This window comes from Carettochelys insculpta, chromosome 5 (assembly GCF_033958435.1).
Source record: "Carettochelys insculpta isolate YL-2023 chromosome 5, ASM3395843v1, whole genome shotgun sequence".
Lineage (NCBI taxonomy): Eukaryota > Metazoa > Chordata > Testudines > Carettochelyidae > Carettochelys > Carettochelys insculpta.
Window position 1 is genome coordinate 85,397,909 of NC_134141.1, and position 19,947 is coordinate 85,417,855.

The 19,947-nt window shown below is 40.8% G+C and overlaps 1 protein-coding gene across 2 annotated transcripts in view; it reads right to left on the reverse strand.

Annotated features, from left to right (window-relative positions):
* The window catches only part of CERT1 (ceramide transporter 1), a 115,964-nt gene that overhangs the window by 5,709 nt on the left and 90,308 nt on the right, over positions 1–19,947 (reverse strand). Inside the window, exons 10-16 of one of the 2 annotated variants that reach the window (XM_074995435.1) lie at positions 16,728–16,820; positions 16,102–16,179; positions 7,613–7,708; positions 3,503–3,635; positions 3,325–3,395; positions 1,751–1,879; positions 1,158–1,287 (exon numbers count right to left, since the gene is read on the reverse strand). In XM_074995435.1, coding sequence (XP_074851536.1) covers positions 1,158–1,287; positions 1,751–1,879; positions 3,325–3,395; positions 3,503–3,635; positions 7,613–7,708; positions 16,102–16,179; positions 16,728–16,820 — 730 coding nt within the window. The remainder of the gene's footprint in view (positions 1–1,157; positions 1,288–1,750; positions 1,880–3,324; positions 3,396–3,502; positions 3,636–7,612; positions 7,709–16,101; positions 16,180–16,727; positions 16,821–19,947) is intronic. The other variant, XM_074995437.1, reaches the window with a different exon arrangement.

The window sequence follows — 19,947 nt, forward strand, 5'->3', positions numbered from 1 at the left end:
CAAAATAGTCCCTTGCCCAGCTGTCAAAATCTCCAGCTTCACCTAACACCTTCTATAATGAAGCTATATTTTAAATTCAATATTCTGCAGCACAAATGAAAATAAAAATGTAGGGTCAGTCCACAATTAAGTTCAGTATCACACTAACAAGGAATACTGATTTAATTACTTTCATATTTCATTAGATATATAAATGGAGGACATTACTGATGGTGCATCAGAAGCTGAAGTTTCTACAATACTGAAGTTTCTGCTGCAAAATTGAGATCAAATTTGTCATAAAATACTTTGGTGGTGGGATATATTTATTTAGGATACTGCTTATAAAGTAATTTTATATTAGAGTTATCTTTCCTTCTTAAAAGTTCTATATAATACTTAATACTCAAATGTGCAGGTAACAATTGTATCTTTGCTATGCTCTTTAACGGAGGGGGACAAGAATGTTAAAAACATGAAAGGTATATAGGCTAGTTTAGAAATGTTCTGGACTTCCACAAGAAAGAGGCAGATTTACATGATTCCCATATTGCTCTTTTCCAGCAGGCCTCTGAATGCATGTGTATGTATAAGAATTTAGTTTACCGATATTAATTTTAAATCTGGCCATTGAGAATTTTGCTTGGCATGGGCAGAAGCTATCAAATGTCAATTTTTACAGACATCTACAGCCTACCTGCTTGAGGATGTTTAGCAGCTAAATATAATATATTTTACTGTTTTGACTGTTTGTAGAGAAAGATTTAACACTTCTGTTAGCAGCTTCTCATCAGCCCAGTCAAGAAGTTGTTTAGAGAAATAAGACTGGATATCAAAAAATTAATAAATATACACAGATTAAGAAAATACGACATATGCAAAACAACCTATCCTGGGGCAGATGAAACTGCTTCCCCCAGACACTTATTTTTCTATATTTATGATTGTGTGATGCAACGCATTTGACATTTCTACTGTTCTCTTCCCAAACAACACAGTGAATGTTTGAATTTATTGTAACTGTGGCACCTACATAAATCTCTGATTTTGACTAACAGCTGATTCATAGATGTTGATCTAAAAATAAGTAACAGAAAACTCTGAATTCTTGTGTTTGTCAACCATCACAACACACACAAGTAAAATAAAAAAATGCTGTATTGCAATGTCATACGTACCATTAGCTACATATGTAATCTTGCATAGGATATTGTCTCTACTTATTTCCTTGTTCCCTTCTGGTGGGCTCACCAATGTCTGACAGATCATAGCAATGTTTATTTTGGCACGAACACATCGATTGTTTAGCTGCCAAGAAATTAAACATTTAATAAGCATCAAGTAAAGTTTATTTTCTCTATTGGCATTTCTAACATCTGAATGGCAAAATATTCATTACTTGCATTGCAGTAATGCTTGGAAGCTGCAATCAAGATTTGTTCTATTCACTGCACGAACAAGTAATATAAGACAGCACTCTCTGCCCTCCAAGAGATTACAGTGCAGGTGTTGGGACTGGATGTGACATTTGGATGAAATAGAAAAATGCGGTAAGGATGAATGGGGAGAGAAATACTAAAAAACAAAGTTGAATTGAAAAGATCAGCTCTCCCCTTGACTAATGATGATTTGTAGGCATCATGGCAAAGATTTTCAAGGCAGAATTTAGAAGAGAACAAGGTGACAGCTTTATGAATTATGATGCATTCAAAATTTTGGATTACCTAATTTTTCTAAGCACAGTTTGATAATACTTAGAGGAACTACTTACAGGGGCACTATCATGTTCCACAGAGAAGTTACAGACAATCCATGTTTCAGGATCATTTTCACTGAATGCTGGTATCTTTCTAATAGCAGACAGATATAGTACATCCCGCTGAGAAGCTGGCCATACTCTCTGCAAGGAGACAGTAAGTTACTTGTTTAAAGAGAAAAACAGCAAAAAACAGGAATACTTACTACCCAAAGGTCAGTCTAAAATCATCAATTAATCTGACAAACTACATGGCCATAGCCACATTATTGCATAGAAATTCCATTTTCTTTTTCAAAATATTTGAACTGGGCTATAAGCTACTAAAACATTCTTCTGTTTGGTTCCAGTGCTAAATTTATGCTACTATCGGTCTGACTTTTTTTAAAAATTGGATTTTTGGGGGGTCTTTGTAAACAGATGGTGGGCTAGCACACGTAAGTAACCCTATAAGCAATGGAAAAAAAATTACAGCAGCTCCTTCAGTATTTTCCAGTATCAGACCTAGGTTTTGTGCAGTTTGTTGTCTAAGTCACCAAGCTGAACTCCCTGGTGTGTACACACACACACACACACACACACACACACACACACACACACACGTGTCCACCACTAGTATAACTCCATATTTAAACTGTAAGTGACATTTAAAATGAAAGAACTATTGATTCGGTGATATATTATGCATCAACAGTAAGGAGATTATGACAAACTATGCCACTTCCTAAGGGGAAAAAAAGTTTTAAAAAGGAGAATAACTACAAGATAAAACCTGATATTACAGAAGCCACATTCCTGATATTTTATAGAAATCCTGGTATCAACCTCTTTGTAGTTTTTCATAATAGCATCCAGCCAGGGTTGCAATGCTAACCAATAAAGAGGTTAGATTCTGAACTAGCCTGTTACAAGTACAATATTCACTTTGTAATCTTGTTTAACTAGTTCCTATGCAAACATTTGTCAGAATGCTTATTTGTATTGCTTTCTACACAGAGTCTGCTTTGAACATTTAATATTAATAGCTTCTGATTAGAGATTAAGTCAAAATCCTGACCAGACTAAATTTTTTCTTGCATCAAACTACACTTTGCCTAAAGCTGCCATGAGAGAATAATATATATTGTCAGATCTCTCAAACTCTGTGGGGTCAACTATGGTCATGACTACCTCAAAATAAAACCCATGGTGTTAAAGGAATTGATCTTGACGACTCAGGATTCTTCCCTTGAATCAGCAGTGATCCAATGCTCCAACATAGCATTAGGGGAGAGACTGCCAAGGGAGGTGCAATTTTAAAAAGATGTAAAAGGAGGCTTAGACCTTAAAGGTTGCATGACACATGTGCAAAAGTAAGACTACCAGATAACAGTTATCTTTGTTAATCCAAAATTGAGGAAACTACAAGTAGGTACAGAATTCATCACTTCCTGCCCTGAACTTTTGTATAGTGCTATTAAAAAGCTACACTATTTTATAACAGAGGGATTATATTTAGTGACAGGTACAGCTGTTTCTCTGTAAATTGATTTGGAATCTTTTGGAATGCTTTGGTTGGCAGGTACTATATTAACGTAAGATATTTTTACCTTGTGTGTCTGGTAAATGATGATTGCATTATCTGCTAAAGTTTCCACAACATGGAAATTTTCAATGGTTGCTAAAAATAAAAGAATTAGGTCAGTGTACAAGCACAAACACACAAAATTAGACACAGATTTTAAACAACGTTGAGAGCCATGATTTAAGAAAAAAAATGATTCTTACTTTCCCAGTCATTACGAACATCAACATTCCAGAAGTACTGGCAGACCTCGTGCCCTGTAACCCCTTTAACTGCATGTGTGGCTTTCAAAGGATCTAGTACTATTCCATTCTCTTCTACCTCTCTTCTGTACACCTTTGGACAAACACAAAAAACAAACAAAAAAAATGCACAGTGAAAAATGCTAAAACTGCTTTGAATCTTTGTTGTGGTTCATCTTGAGAATCTAATTTGATAGTTTATAAAATAAAGTTACATTGAACAGCAGTAAAAATGACTGAACAATCCTAGGCAAAATAGCTTTTTTTTTTTAAAGGAATATGCATGCTATTTGAATGGCTAATATTTTATACGTAAGTTATGTTTAGGAAGGAAAGATTTCAGTGATTGAAACAGATTATCAAAGAAGAAACATTAATATAACCTAGTACCTAAATGGGTAGGAGAAAAATTCTGCAAGATTAATCTTTCATGATATTATGCTGAATGAAGTACGAAGATGAAAAGAAATAACTGAAGGATGCCTCAACAGCAGAGGGAAATCCCTAGTTACTGCAATCTGATTACATCTTGGTGTACTGAAGAGAATAAGAGGAAGAGAGTGGGATAAAAAAATAGTTCTTTTAAAATATATTACAAAATAACTTACAAGAGATCTGCTAAAAAAGCCAGAATCATCCCTGTGTTATAGCGCACAATGTTATCTGAGGACTGACAAAGATGTCTTCGCTAATCAGACTATCCGGGATATTCACTAATACGTTTTTCTCCAACTTTTTTTTTTAAAGTTGCTAGCATAGTATTTGTATTACTGTAGTATCTACATGCTCCAATCTCAATCACACTGGGCTAGACACTATACAAGAACCACCACAAGGAAATCAGAACGATTCCAGGTTTTTAGGACGTCTTCAAAGTCTCCAATATAGTAATCTGCTGTATTACTGAGCCAGATTTTTTTTTTTTTTGTATATGGTGTGTTTTTCTAACCTTAATTATTATAACAAGGATTTAATCGAATAAGAGGAACCTTCAGAGCTAAAGAAATACTGCCATTGGATTTTGCAGTATTTGTGACCTTTCAGAATGGAGCTTTTTAGAATAATCCATTAATTTGAACTGAATGAGGACCCCACATAATTTAAATAAAATTCAGATTCTATTATTGATATCTGCTCCACTATAGTTCTGAGCACCCACTAAGTACTTAAACATAAAGTAACTCTTCTGTAACAGGTAGCTGTACGTATTTGATGAAAAGCAGTCTGGATTTTTAACTCACAGAAAAGATGGACCAGTGACCAAGGCTTTCCTCCTAATGAAGAATACGTTCACTTTCAAGTGGAATAATACGCCAGTCATTGACATGTACGGGGAAATAACATCCAGTAGCCACCGGCAGTCTAATGGAAGACTTTAAATATCAAGACAAAGGCCTTAAAGTGAGATTCTGTTTACAATAAGAAACTAACAAACCCTGTGGTTTATGCTCACAGCAATTTCTGTTGCATAGAATGTGTGCTGCAGTTTTTTTTTTTTTTTTTAAACACTAGTTAGAGCTTTTTCAGGGAATCTGGATTCATTCACAGTAAGAATACATTAAGCCTGGAGTTCATGAATTCATGGATCACCATTATCCAGGTCTGGTGTCTGACAGGATAGAGTGCAATAGTCTGGTCATTTACCTTATTTAGTTGGTGTTACAAATGTTATTAACAGGAGAGTTGCATGTAAGACAGAGGAGGTAAATATCTGATTCTGCTCAGGACTGGTGAAACTCCAGAGAAGTTCTGTGCCCAGTTCTGGAAAGGTGTGGACAAGTTGACAAAAGCCCAAAAAGAACCTCAAAAAGATAAAAAGGCTTAGAAAACCTGAGCTATGAGGAAAGGTTAAAAAATGGGCATGTTTAGCTGGGGAAAAGAATAGTAACAGAGGGATAGCTGTGTTTTCCAATTCACTTTTAGCACTACTTCCAGATCTGAAGAAGTGGGTCCGCTGCACAAGAGCTCATCACCTAATAAATTATTGTTAGTCTTTAAAGTGCTACGTGACTGATTTTTGTTTTGGGGGGAAAAAAAGGAAGGAATGGGACCAGATAACACTCAGCCAGTATGTTAAAGGGCCATTATGAAGACGACATTGATTAATTGTTCCCTGTGCCCCGTGTAGGACAAGTAGTAATGGGCTTAATCTGCAGACAGAGAGATTTAGATTTGTTATAAGGAAAAACATTCTAACTTTAAGGGTAGTTAGCCTTTTGCAACAGGCTTCCAAGGGAGACTGTGGTGTTCCTACACTTGAAAGCTTTTAAAAACAAGTTGGATAAACAGCTGTCAGAGATTGCCTTGATTTATTTGATCCTGCCCCAACATAGGGGTTGAGCTTGTGATTTCTCAAGCTCCCTTCCAGTGCTACATTTCCATGTTTCTTTGACACTAGGAGTAAATATTACTCAGACCCCTACATCTAGCAAAGGGGCTTGTACACAAACATTTTGGCAGTTTCTAAATTTTTGGGAAGAAGGGGCCTCCAGAAGGAGGACTTCCTTCTGGAAGCCCCCCCAGGGTCGCGCTTCTACATGGCATTTTGGAGTCTGGAAGAACAGTCTTCCGGACTCCAAATCACGTAACTTATGCTAATGAGGTGCAGGGAATTTCGCTCCGTGTATTAGCATGCCACTTCCGAAGGAAGTGTAGAAATGGCCTTTGTGGCAAGTGAGGGTGTAAACTAGCACTAGTGTACTGCAAACTGCGCATGGTGACCCTATATACATCAAATGAATGCTACTTACCTGTACCCAGAGTTCTTTCAGAGGGCTCTGTTAAGTCACACTAACAGTGATGCCTTACGTTAGAACCTTCTAGCAGCGCCAGCTGCTGTGCTCTCCTCAATCTCTCACCTCAGTATCCTCCATTGTAAAGCTACAGACACAGACTGAACAAGGACTCTGACAGAGAAGATAAGGTAGGTGGGAAGTGTGAACATGCAGAGCTCCCACTACAAGTAACCAACCTTTATTTCTTTAGGTGGCTCTGCATATTCCCACTTCTGGGACGAAATAAGAAGCAGCAAAGCTGAAGGAACCTGGAGGTGGAAAGAAAGTGCTAATTGAATAGAGACTGAAGCAGCACTTTCCCAAATCCAGCGTCTGTTCTAGAGGCCAAATCCAAGGCACAACACCAAGTGAAAGCGTGAACATGAATCATCACCGTAGGTAAGACTCTGGATCTCACGTCCTGCAGCTTTGCTGCATGACTCCTGGCAGTCACTGGCACTGTTAGAAGAAGGTTCTACTGCAAGACACCACAAAGTGTTGCAGTACTTATAAATATGTATATGCAAAGCAAATCTGAGAAAAATAGTCCCTTAGTGCTCCTTTAGATAGGTCCATTGCAAGGAAGACTAGAGGAGAGTGCATTAAAGATGAGAGTAACTACAGAGCATCACCATGGTCCACGCAGTTTGTGACATACTAGGTGGGGTAGATCAAACACTAGCAAACCCAAGCCAGTCTAACATGGAACCTTCAGGAACAGAAGATGATAAACGAAAGATCTCCCTCTTCAAAGAGATGAAATTTCTGACAAAGTTAAGAGAATACTGTGCGTCCTTAAAGATATAAAATCTCATTAATAGTACAATACTCATTAGTCATGTTTTAAATCAAGAGTGGGCAAATACTGGCCTGTGGGCTGGATTTGTCTACCAGGGTTAGTCCTGGAAGGTCCCTACCTCTATTTACCTGTGCCTCTGTGGGTGACCGCAGCTCTTTTTGGCCACAAATCCCTGCTCACAACCAATGGGAGCAGCAGGCAGCAATGTCCCAGTCCATGCCACTTCCCACAGCTCCCATTGGCTGTGAACAGCCATTCATGGCCAACAAGTCACATGATCACCCAACATCTGCAGAAGCACAGGTAAATATAGCAGTGATGGCCCAGCAGGGACTAACCCTGGTGGGCTGCTGCTTGTTTATTGGCCACTCTGTTTAAATCAATGTGACTACACACAAGGTAACGGTGTCAGAATATGGCCCGCTATCAGTGTTAATTTGATAAAGGGGTTTCACTGTAATATTTTATACCAATTCAAAAGTGTTATTAAATATTTACCTTCATTTCACCTTCTTCTACCACCAGTTGCCAATTGGCATCTCCTCCTACATCCTGTAAAGAGTAAGTCATGTGATTCTGCACCATTTCTTCCACCTTTAACAAAAAAAATTAAACATTATAATGCATTCTTGACACCTCTTTGCTAAGATATTCAGGGCACTGAACAGTAATATCAGTCACTGAAGTGACTAAAGGATGTTTGTTTAAACATACGGATCTTGAATTAGAATTAAACAAGCTACATTACACTGCGCTATGTCTATACTAGCCCCTTCTTTTTGAAAGGGGCATGGTAATGAGTGAGGTTGGAAAATGCTAATGAGGTGCTACCAAGCATATGCAGTACCTCATTAGCATAATGGCAGTTGCGGCAATTCGAATGTGCCACTTTCAAATCACGCGCCGCCCATGTACACGGGGCTTTTCAAAAGGACCCCCCCGATCTTCGAAAGCCCCTTACTCCTATTTGGTTTTAGGAATAAGGGGTTTTCGAAGATTGTGGGGATCCTTTCAAAAGGCCCCTGTTTACACGGGCAGCGCATGATTTGAAAGCAGCACATTTGAATTGCTGCAGCCGCCATTATGGTAATGAAGCACTGCATATTCATGGCAGCGCCTCATTAGCATCTTCCAACCTCACTCATTACCACGCCCCCTTTTGAAAAGAGGGTAGTGTAGACATAGCCTGTATGTCAGGTGTTTTAACCAGTACACAGTCATGAGTAAAATTAGCAACCTGTCACTACCTCTGTAGGGTTCAGGCACATAGTACAAATTGCACATTACTCAAAATACACGTTACAACACCTGCAGATTATTCACTTATTTTTAAGTTACACACAAAAAGCAAACTTTTTTGCTATGTTATAAAATGTATCTGAAGTAATTGCGAAGTTACAGAGAATAACCACAATTACAGCATATACTTGTTTTACTGGTATTTGAGTAACTGGCACAACTCAGAGCTGAGTAGCTCTGGTCAGGGGACACAGGGTGGGAGCTCAGAGAAGCCTGCCAGCTGCACTTACACGCACCAGGCTCCTCTGCCCTCTCCATCCCTATCCCCTGGCAGAGCAGCTACTTCAGCTGCCTGCTTTTAAAGTGGAAAGCTGGTAGTGGGGAGAAGAGGAAGGGAAGGGGAAAAAAGAGCAGTTCCCCCATGGTGCCAACCCTCCCCCCCTGCAGTGGGGCTCCACTTTAGAGGGCTCTACAAAGCCCTGGGGGTGGGAGATGGCAACTGTAAACCTGCCGCCTCCTGCCCATGCCCCCACCCATGGTTGTCCTAACCAAGCACACAACTAAAGCCCCACCCTAGGGGAGGGAGGGCAGGAGGTTCCCACTCAGCATTGTGTGTGAGTGCAGTCAGCAGGCTCCTCTGCACTCCTATCCAGTGTGAGTACTGAACTCTCTATTACACAGAGTATTTGATTATCCAGCAATCTTCCAGTCCCAGGAATGCCAGCTATCAAAGAGTTTACTGTAAAACACAATTGGCATCAGAGACTTGATGGGATGATTCAGGTGACTAGGACATGGCTACAGAAAAGAACAGCTTGTTTAGAAAGAGAGGCGCGGAGAAAAGGGAGAAGGAATTACCTTGTATATCAACACTTGCATTGAGGAAGCAACAGAAATGGGAGGCAGAGCTATTGAAAGTCTCCAGGCAAGGATAAATGAGGTTGTTTTTTTTTTTTTTAAAAAAATCAAGGATAATGTCACCACAGAGGAGTCTACTACAGATCCCCTAACCAGGGAAAAGGAGAGGATGAAGGCTTCATAAAATAACAAAATCATCCAAAGTACAAGATTTAGGGGGTGATGGGGAACTTCAACTACCCAGATATCCATTGGAAAAATGACACAGCACAATACAGATCTTTTAATAAGTTCTTGGAGACAAACTTTTTATTATAGCTGGTGGAGAAAGCAACAAGGGGACAGGATATTCTAGATTTGAGTCTGACAAATATGAAAAGAAGTGCTTGCACATTTGAAGGCAAAAGACAGTTGGAGAAAGTGATCATGAAAAGACTCAGTTCATGATTCTAAGGAATGATAAGGGGGGAAAAAGCAGAATAAAGAAAATGGACTTCAGCAAATTCAGAAATATGTAAAAATCACATGTTTAAGGAAAGTTTGAGAAAAAAGTTGAGATTTTTTTTTTTTAAGAGAGACATAAGTAACAGCACATATGAAAGGTATGGCAAGAGATCCTGACTTAAGTTACTAACCTTTGACAACTGTTGCTCGAAATGTACTGCTCATGTCCATTCCAAAAATAGGTGGGTGCCTGCCCCCAAAGATGACTGCCAGAAAGTTGTTCCCTCAGTGGCGTATTCTGATCAGCTCCAGTGCCCCATAGCATTGTACGCTTATAGTGCTAGTATAAGTCAAGTAACCATTTTTTCTTTGAGTGCTTGCTCATGTCCAGGTGTCAGCAACCTGTGGCTCTTTATGCAGTCTCTTGTGGCTCTGGGTGCTGCCAACGCAGACTGCTCTTGTGGCTCCCTGTTCTGTCACGCTGAAATAATGGAATTAATTTAATTGGCTTAATGGCTGGCAGGGCAGTGGGAGGGATCTGGCCATTAAACCAACTAAATTTAGTTCCATTATTTCAGCGTGACAGGGCAGGGAGCCACCTGTGCTGCAGGTTGGGGAAGTGAGCAACAGAGCTGGGGGAGAGGTAGCTGAGTCTGCCGCACCGGAGCCACGCTGAAAAGAAGGCAGAAGCGTTGGCTGTGGAGAAGCAGCGGAAGTGTGTGGAGCTCATTGTCTGAGGCAGGTTAATTCTGGGGTTGGGAGGATAGGTTTGTGCCTGAGAGGGGTTAAACCTGGGTATTTTAGGGGGTGGTGTTTGTGGGCCAAAGGAGGGTAAAGCCTGGGAATGCAGGCCAGGCATGGAGGATTGATATGAACCAGGCGCAGCATTTTCCTTGTCCTCATTTGCTCTTCAATCATGGGTGAAAGTAGCAAAACTTTCTAACTGGTACACGTCATGTGTGAGCTGTTCTTAAAACGGGTGCTAAAAATTATGGGTTATCATTCTTTATTACAGACTGTTGTGTATTTGCATGTGTTGTGGCTCTTCAGTATTGATTTTGTAACTGAATTTGAAAAAAGAAAAAAAAGGCTTTTTGGTAGCAGACCCCTGCAGACGCACATGTGGACAGATGAGAGTTCTTTGGCATGTCGTGTCATCACTTCACTGAATCTTGCATCATCTCTAGCCTGCTGGATAAGATGCCGAAGTGTGAACTGATGACCACGTTGCCACTTTACAGATGTCCTCGATAGGAACTTAGGCAACAAATGCCATCAAAGAGGCTTGAACCCTAGAAGGGTGCAACATAAGCAGGAGAGGGGATTTTACCCAAGTTGTAGCATGGGCAGATACAAGAAGTGATCTATGATTAAATTCCCTGGGCGAAGGTCAGAAAGCTTTTTATTCTGTCTACAATCGCTACAAAAAACTGAGTAAACTTTTGAAATGATCTGGTCCTTTCTATATAGAAGGCTCGTGGCATGCCTCACATCCAGTGAGTGGAGTGCTGTTTTGTATCGAAGTCAATAGGAAGACATCCTGGTTAATATGGGATTGGAAGGAAGACTGGATGTAGCAGCAACTGAACCTTGTTCTTGAAGATAATTGGTTCCATAGTAACGGCTTGCATTGCCAAGACTTTTCCAGCAAAAGCAATAGACTACAGGAAAGCCACTCTCCAGGACATGTACAGCATAGTCTGTGCTGTCAGTGTTCAAATGGAGATCCTGTTAGCCATGTCAACACCAAGCTGAGGTCCCAGGGAGGGAAAGGCTGCTGTATCTTTAGGCATAATATCTCCATGCCCTTGAGAAACCAACTACAGAAGTAGTTTGAAGAAACAGAATGGTCATTCACCCGCAGATGAATGGCAAAGACTAGTTAGATGAACCCTAACAGATGACATGGGCAGGACCTGCTGTTTCAAGTGGTAAAAGTAATCTAAAATGAATTAAGTGATGACTGTGCAGGAAAAGTTCCCTTATGCACAGAGCATATTGAGACTCTTTTCCACTTTGCCAGATACATGGCTCTAATGGACAATTTTCTGCTCCCTAAAAGAACCTTGCGAACAGCCCCAGAGCTAACTCTGCAAGACTCAGCCGTGGAGCTTCCAAGATGGGAGATAAAGGGACTTTAGGTTTGGATGATGTAGAGGGCCATGGCCGTGGGAGAACCAGTACAGAAAGAGAGACAAGTAAACTGGCATTTCCAGGAAAGGTTTAAAAGGGTAGTGAACCAGTGCTGGTATGGCCAGGATGGGTTTATCAGGATGAGATCCAGTTCCTTCTGACTTTCAGCAAGGCCTTGTGTATGAGGCAAATGAGAGGGAATGAATACACAACATGGTCCATCTAAGTGAGGAGAAAGGAGTCAGTGACTCTGGGCTGTAATGCAAGAAGGAGCCAAACTGATGACACTTCTTGGTGTTTTTTGTTATCATAAACTCACCTGGGGAGCCCCCCACTTCTGGAAAATGCCTTTCACATATGGATGGTCCATTCATACTGATTGGAGAATGATCTGTTGAGGTGATCTGCTAGCTCATTCTGAAACCCCAGGAAACAGGAAGCTTTGAGATATATTGAGTGGGCTATGCAAAGTTTCCATAAGCAAAGACGTGCTGACACAGGCAAGAGAAACCTGCTCAACCTTGCCTGTTTTTATAAATATTGCTCTTATGTTGTTTGTAAGAGCTGACACACTTGCTCTCCATGTGGCACTGGAATGCATGACATGGTAGGCAAACTGCTCTGAGCTCGCGGATGCTGATGTGAAGCAAGAGCTTTACTGGAGACCAGATGCCAAGTTTGGAGGGACCAGAAGTGAATTCCCCCAGCTACCACCAAAACATCTGTGATGAGAGAGACTGCTGGTAGGGCCTTTGAGAAGGGGATTCCCGCACATACTGCCAGAAGGTCCAACCACCAAAGAAGGCACACAATTACAGATGGGGGGGAAGGGTGACAATTATGTCCAAGTGGTATCAATCCACTGTGCATAAAGACATGAGCCACGCCTGAAAAGGTAGGAATAGGGAGCTTGGAAATGAGAAATTTGATGGTATCTTGTCACAGAATATCCAGATGGCTCATTCCAATCTCTCCACTAACTTAATTTAATGAAAACTATGACAATGCTCTGAAGACACATTTATGCAAAGAAAGCTTTTTACATACACACATTTAATATTAGAGTAAACTCTTGCATATTGGGCAGCCCTAGGATGAGAATGTTGCCAGATAGTCAAATATTCAAATGTAACAGAGAGAGGTATACCTACTAATGCATTACACTAAAGAAAAACAAGAGTAGATATTAACAAATATATAGGCAGAGTACTTCATTTAAAAACAGTGGTACTGGACACTGTAAATTTATAGGCTATATCTGCACTACAGCGATCTTTCAAAATAAATTCTGCAAGATCTCCAAAAAAGTTTTTTTCAAAAGAGCATATCCATACACAAAAAAGTGAATCAAAGATCCATCTGCTCTTTTAATAGAAAGCATCCATACAGTACCCCGCTCTCTCAAAAGAATGGACCAGGGACTGAAAGATACAGCATCAGGAAGACTACTCTTTTGAAAAAAAGAGAGGGCTTGCAGAGCATCTACATGTGTTTTTTTGTGAAAGAAGCATTTGAAATAAGATCCTCTTCATGATCCGGGAATAAGAGGGCTTCCAGAAGAAAAGCCACATTCTTTCCATTTTGGATTGAAAGAGCGTATTTTGCATGTAGACATTCCATGTGTTCTTTTGAAAAAGGGACAGATTTTCCAAAAGAATTTGCTAGCATTGACATAGCCATACTGTATTAGCTTTCACTGTACTGTACTTATGGAAAAACGTAACTAAAATTTACTTATGGTTAAAATGACAGTTTTTTGTTTGTTTGTTTTTTTTAAATTGGAGATACACATCTCCTAGAACTGGAAGTGACCTTGGCAGGTCATCTAGTTCAGTCCCCTGCCCTCTTGACAGGACTGTGCACCACCCTGGCATCTATTTGCCCCAATCTCTAAATGGCCTCCTCAAGGATTGAATTTACAAACCCAGGGTTAGCAGGCCAATGCTCAAACCACTGAGCTATCCCTCCCACTTTGAGAGTACCAGATGATTGCTTAAGAGAGAAAGCCAGTTGAGAGTTTACTGTATGCTGTTTTTCAGTTTTGAAAATATTTTCACTGGTTTGCATATTCTGAAAGAGTGAAGTTGTCTTCCTGATGAACAATGGATCTAGTTCTGCTGCTAATAATGGAGATCACAGTGAAAACCCAGTTGTAGGAATGGTAAGTTTAGGAATTCAGTAAGTTCTTCACGATTTATTTTTCAAATTTCTAAACTTACTGACAGTTTACGAATTTTCATCCAAAAATTTATAGCGTCTTATTATAAACACTAATATGTTTTCATCAAAATGGTTCTTCAGCCCAGTCTTCCATCTTTGCTATTAACAACATAAGGGCAAAGGCTCAGATTTTTGAAAAGTACGCTCATCCCTCGTTAAACAAGTACTTTATTTACAAGTACTCAAACGAGGGACACATTTACCTACCTTAGTTCACTCTACAAGTGAACTCCCCCCCGCCCCGCTAATATGAGCCTTACCCCCCTCCCCGTGGCTCCAATCCCTCTAATCTGACCCCTCCCCAGCAGCCCCACAGCCCCAACCCTGCAGCCAGACGCCTGCTGGCCCCACAGCCTAACACCCCCTTCCGCGTAGCCCCAAACCACAGCAGCCAGACCCCCCCTGCTACCTGTACTCCCCACGGCCCCACAGTCCCAAACCACAGCAGCCTGACACCCCTGCCAGCCCAGTGGCCAGAACCCCCCACTGCCTGACACCCCCGGCCACCTGTACCCCCGTGACCACCTATATGTCCCACGGCCCTGCAGTTTGACACCCCTGCTGGCCCCACAGCCAGACCCTGCTGCTGCCTGTAACCCCCACGGCCCCGCAGCCAGACCCCCCCCGCCGCAGCTTTGCAGCCTGAAGCCCCTGCCACCCGTAACCTCTGCCATCAGATGCTACCACCTGTAACCCCCGACCCCCACCAGCCCTGCGGCCCCACACAATGGCAGCCAGACCCCCCTCACGAGCCCACAGCCAGAACCCCCTGCCGCCTGACAACCCCCCCTCGCCCCAAAAGGAGGCTGCCTGAACCCCCCCAACCCACCACCAAATTTTAACCCTCCCTCCCGCTCAAACTACACCCAGCCTTTAACCCTCCCCAACCCAAGGTTCGCTCACCTTTCAAAAGCAGCACCCCCTGCTGCCACTCCTTCCCTCAGTTAGGAGCCCTAGGAACTAACCAGAGACTTTTACATGTAATTTAATAGGAATTTAGTGTCCCTCTTATGAGTTTCTGCCTATGAGCAGAAAGTTGGGAATCAATTGCGCTCGTATAGCAAGGGATGAGTGTATTTGGACTCTTTGTTAAAAGGATTTTGTGAGGAAATTTGTGAGGAAATTAAAAAGGCTCCTAAATCAATTCAGTTTTGCAATGCTGAGCACAGCAATCTCTAAATACAGTTAAAATTTTGGTATGACTTATATAAGAGGTATATTTAGATATGTACAGTGGCTGTGATTAAAAACTGTATAACAGCCTACATCACAAAGCAATTTGTCAGCTTTTTGATGAAGTCCTGTAGTCTTCCTTCTGTTACTCAATTGTCAGAAGAGTATATTGTTATCACCAGAGGACTACTTTTTCCATTGCTGCTTTGACTAGTTTGTCTATTGAACACTTCAAGGGAGCCATTAAAATGTGTAGCTTGCTTTTGCAAATCTACAAGTGTATTTAGCTTTGGTATTGCATCCTTGGTAAATCTCCCAAACAGGTAAAATATTAAAAAAAAAACACTTTTCAAATTCAAACTGTGTATGCCCAATGAAGTTTAGAATAAGCCTTTGGCGCTGAATTATAAACTGTCTCAGAGGTGCGAACAGTGTTGTTGGAATGTACAAAGATTTAGTTTCTCAATGGTGATTTTAACAGCTACATGAACGAAATAAAAAGATTGGGAAATTAAACACTATCAAATAACTGATTTATTTGCAAGCATAACTATCCTTCATTTTAAAGTCAAATTTATCTCCAACCTACAAAGACCAAGTGCTATTTCACTTTTATTATTTTAAGTAATTATCTCAGAAATGTGGGATTTTAAGTTTATACATATTTTTATTTTTTTGTGCAGACATTAATCCTCTTTCTCCCTCCCACAGGTTTAGGCCTTGCAAGAGTGATATGGATGCATGCAGAATGTAAGACGACAATCTTTCAGTGCACAAGTAGAATACTTCTTGGTATGGGTCTGTTTGTAATAATCTAAAAGAAGCACAGGTGACTTGAGGAACAAAAGAAATCCAGGTCAGAGAGAAGATGAAATACAGCAAGAACGTACACAAAGCCACGTTATATAGTCTTACAATACCTGGGTGCTGAATCTGTGAACATCATCAGAGGCACTGACTAGATCAATGGAAGACATGGAAGAAGAGCGACTATAGGGCTACCAGAGACAGACAGAGAAAAGATCAAGTAATCAGAACAAAGGCACAACAGAGCTTTCAGTACCATCTTTCAAGCACAAGATAATGAAGAAAAGGAAAAACAAACAACATAAGCAGCAAGCACAGCAGCAAAAGCTAATTCCCAAGACAGCCCTGAAAAAAGTAGCATTTCCAGTAACACTGAAAAAGGTCCAAATCACTGATAAAAGCCTAGCTTTATTTTAACTAGTTCATCTAAATAACTTTTTATTTCAGAAAAACATATTTAAAGAATATAAAGTCTCTGACATGATTATTTTCTTTGTCTCTTAAGCTATGACAAGCTTGTTACATACCAGGAGTATTCTAAAATGGCCCTAAAAGTAAATACTTTTCCCCCAAGAAAAAAGTCCTTTTCAGTTTGGGACGCATTGATTGCTTATGGGTGAGGTGTTCAAAGTTACTAGAAACATCTACAAATGAGATCTCACCAATTGATATGACTAATGTATCTGTTGGAATGGAAATAGTGATTTTACTTACAAAAAGATCCTGGGAAACATCTTACCTTTTGGACAAATCTGTGAGTCCCCACAGCAGAATATCCATCACCAGAGGGTAATGATGTTGGCCAGTGTGATCTGACCTTCTCACTCTGAGACTAAGACAAATAGATTACAGTCATTAGTACATACGTAACAGCTGTTTGGTGGAATATTTAGTAGGTGGCAGTAAAACCAACAGAGAGATGTAAGAGAAGGGAGCAACTAGATAGTGACCTGTGAAAAAGAAAGACTAATGGTAACAAACTTCCAGGTGGCAACAACAGGTTTGAGAAATGTTTATTGTGTATTGGATATACTTATTTGTGCAGGTTAGCCGCCTAAGTACAGTCAAGGTGAGCTGCATAAAGGATTTTTCTGTTACTTGAATTTATTAAGAATTGCTTTGGAGATAAAAGGGGATGTAAATTATTTACATTGGCCTGTTCTATGCATAATTGACTCCTGTTTCCATTGTACCCAATTTTATTTTATTTTTTTTTAAACTAAAATTCAAGTGTTACTCGCCCCATGGAGTAATTGTAGTTCTTCTAAATGAGTGTCCTTACGTGTGTCGTATCAGAAGGGTAGCTGTATTAGTCTGAATCTGCAAAAACAACAAGGAGCCCTGTGGCACCTTATCTTAACACATGCATTTGGGCATTAGCTTTCTTGGGCAGGGGTTTTACCCATGAAAGCTTATGCCAAAATAGATGTGTTAGTCTGAGGTACCACAGGGCTACTTCTTGTTTCTGCCTGTGTGTGCTGTATTTCAGGTGTACATGCGTCTCTCAAGCCTTCAATAGAGGATTTCTAGCTAGCAGTGTCCATTTGACGCATTTGTGTCCCATGTCTCCTTGTAGCAGATACTGAGGCTATGTAAGGGTGAGCAGGCAAACTGCTTTCAGGTCTTTCGCTGTTCAGCCATTCCCTATGGAACAACAGAAGCAGAGGAAAAGAACAGACAGTAAAACACTCATAGGGACACATTTCCTCCTCCTCAGAGTAGTGGGGCTGTGGATGCTCCCCCTCATGTATCTTCTAAGCAGTATTCCTGGAAAGAGCTTCAGCACAAGATCTAGAACTGAAGAATTTACCGCAGTGCCCAGTGTTGCACCGTATCTGATGGCATGTAGCAGAACTTAAACTTTGAAAACATATGCTCTAAAATTCATGTAATGGACCTGTGTATCTCAGAAAGTGAAACCTTCCTCAAAAATGAAGCAAACTGTAACAGCTAGTTGAATGTGTTCTAATCTTGTCCCCTGGCTCCTCCCCGCCGGGAGGGGGAGGAGGTGAGTACCTGCAGGTGGACATTAATTTTCATTGTTAATCTTTATATGACTGGATATTCGCTTCAAAAGTCTGAGTAGAAATAGATGACACCTTAGATCTATCTGCAAAGGACACTAAGTGTCTAGGCAGTCTCCTATACTGTTTAGTCTTATCTAGGTAGAAGGCTAAGGCCCATCTAACATCCAAAACATGGAAATAGGATTCTTGCTGACAGCTATGAGTTTCAGAAAAAAATATACTGGTAAATGGACAGATCGGTTAAAATGAAAATCTGATTGTAAACTTTGGTAGGAATTTAGGATTTGGATGTACAGAGATTTTATTTAAAAAAGGTAAGGAGGTGGGAATCTGCCAACATGCCTCCCTGACTCCATGGGCCGATGTGAAGGAAACCAAGATAGCCATCTTCATAGATTAATTAGGTAGGCAGCAGGTCACCATTGGTGCAAATGGGAGGTTTTGAGAGATGGCAGAGAAACAGTTTGAGATCTCAAGATGGCATGGAGTGTCTAATAGGGTGGAGGGAAGAATTACTCAGATCTTTAATAAATCTGGATGTTAACTAAGGAGCAAAAATGGAAAGTCCATGGCCGGGAAGAAGAAAGGCTATTACGATGTGCAAACAGATGGATAACCTGGATGTCTTCAGATCTAGCATGTAATCTAGGATGAGTGAAACTGGGATGGATTCCAGCAAGTAGCAGCAGCCACCATCCCAATGGGTGAATTTCTTCCATATTTTCAGGTAAGTAGTGCAAATTGATGCTTTTCTACTGTTTACCACAATTTGCTGCACTTTCCCAGATCTGGAAATCTGCCTTCCTGAGGGCCCATCCAGGACCCACACCCTGCGGCACACACCTGCTTGGCTGGGGTGAACACGTGATCACCATCCTGAGACAGGAGAGGAGGAATGATTGGGAACTTGACTGATGGCTGAACATAAGTAGTTAAGTATACCAAGCTTGCAAAGGTGAGTTTTGTGTTATGACGAGAACTTTGGCCTCGTCCTATCTGATCTTGTTCTACACCCTTAGAAATACAAAAGATATCATTGAGGACCTGTTTGTTAGTTTGTTTATTTAAAGAGCAAACTCCTCGGGCCAAAATTCCCTACTCCTCCTTCTGGGAGTCTTTCCAGGAGGCTCCAAAGACAGAATGTCCATCATTTACCCGCCTAGCATCTTGGCAAGAAAGAGGTGTAGCATTTGAAGACTGGTGAACAAGGCTACCCCATCAGCAGAAAACAAGTCTCCCAGAAGGAAAAGACAAGGAGAAGAGGGGAAAGAAAAAAATACCCCCACCAATCCCTATTATACTGAACTACAACTAAGTTAACTGAAAAACAGGGGAAAAAGACCAAGTATTCTCTATATGCACTCACATGGGCTCTGTCTCAGGAGAAGATGGTAGAGAAGTAACTGTGGGCAGTTTGCCCATGTACCCCTATATAAGTTTCAGTGTCTGCCACAAGGAAGTATAGGGTGCATGTGATGGCTCAACGGACACTATAGCTAGAAATAGTCAGATCCTCATGTGCACCAAAAAGGAATACTATTAAAAGAACTGGGAGTTATTACTTAGATTGTGGCCTCTGAAGTAGGAACTCTTTTGTTCCATTTGTACAGTGCCTAAACACAGTGGGGTCCTGGTCTATAATAAGGTCTCTTGGGTGCTATGAATAGATAAATATTTCGATATTCAAATTCAAAGAGTCAAACTTCTCTGTACATACCTCTGAGCAAATTCTTACCAAAGTTAAACATGAGTTCTGTGAACATATTTCAGGACAGAATTTGGACCATAAAAGACTTAAAGATCTTAGGCTGAAGTACAGTAGACTTACATGGAGGTTGCGTTCTTGAGCAACCCTGCATAAATCAAATTTTGCGTTACTAGGAGGAGCCAGGAAACTGACAGTTTCCCTGCTCCCCTGAATGGCAGGTAGCC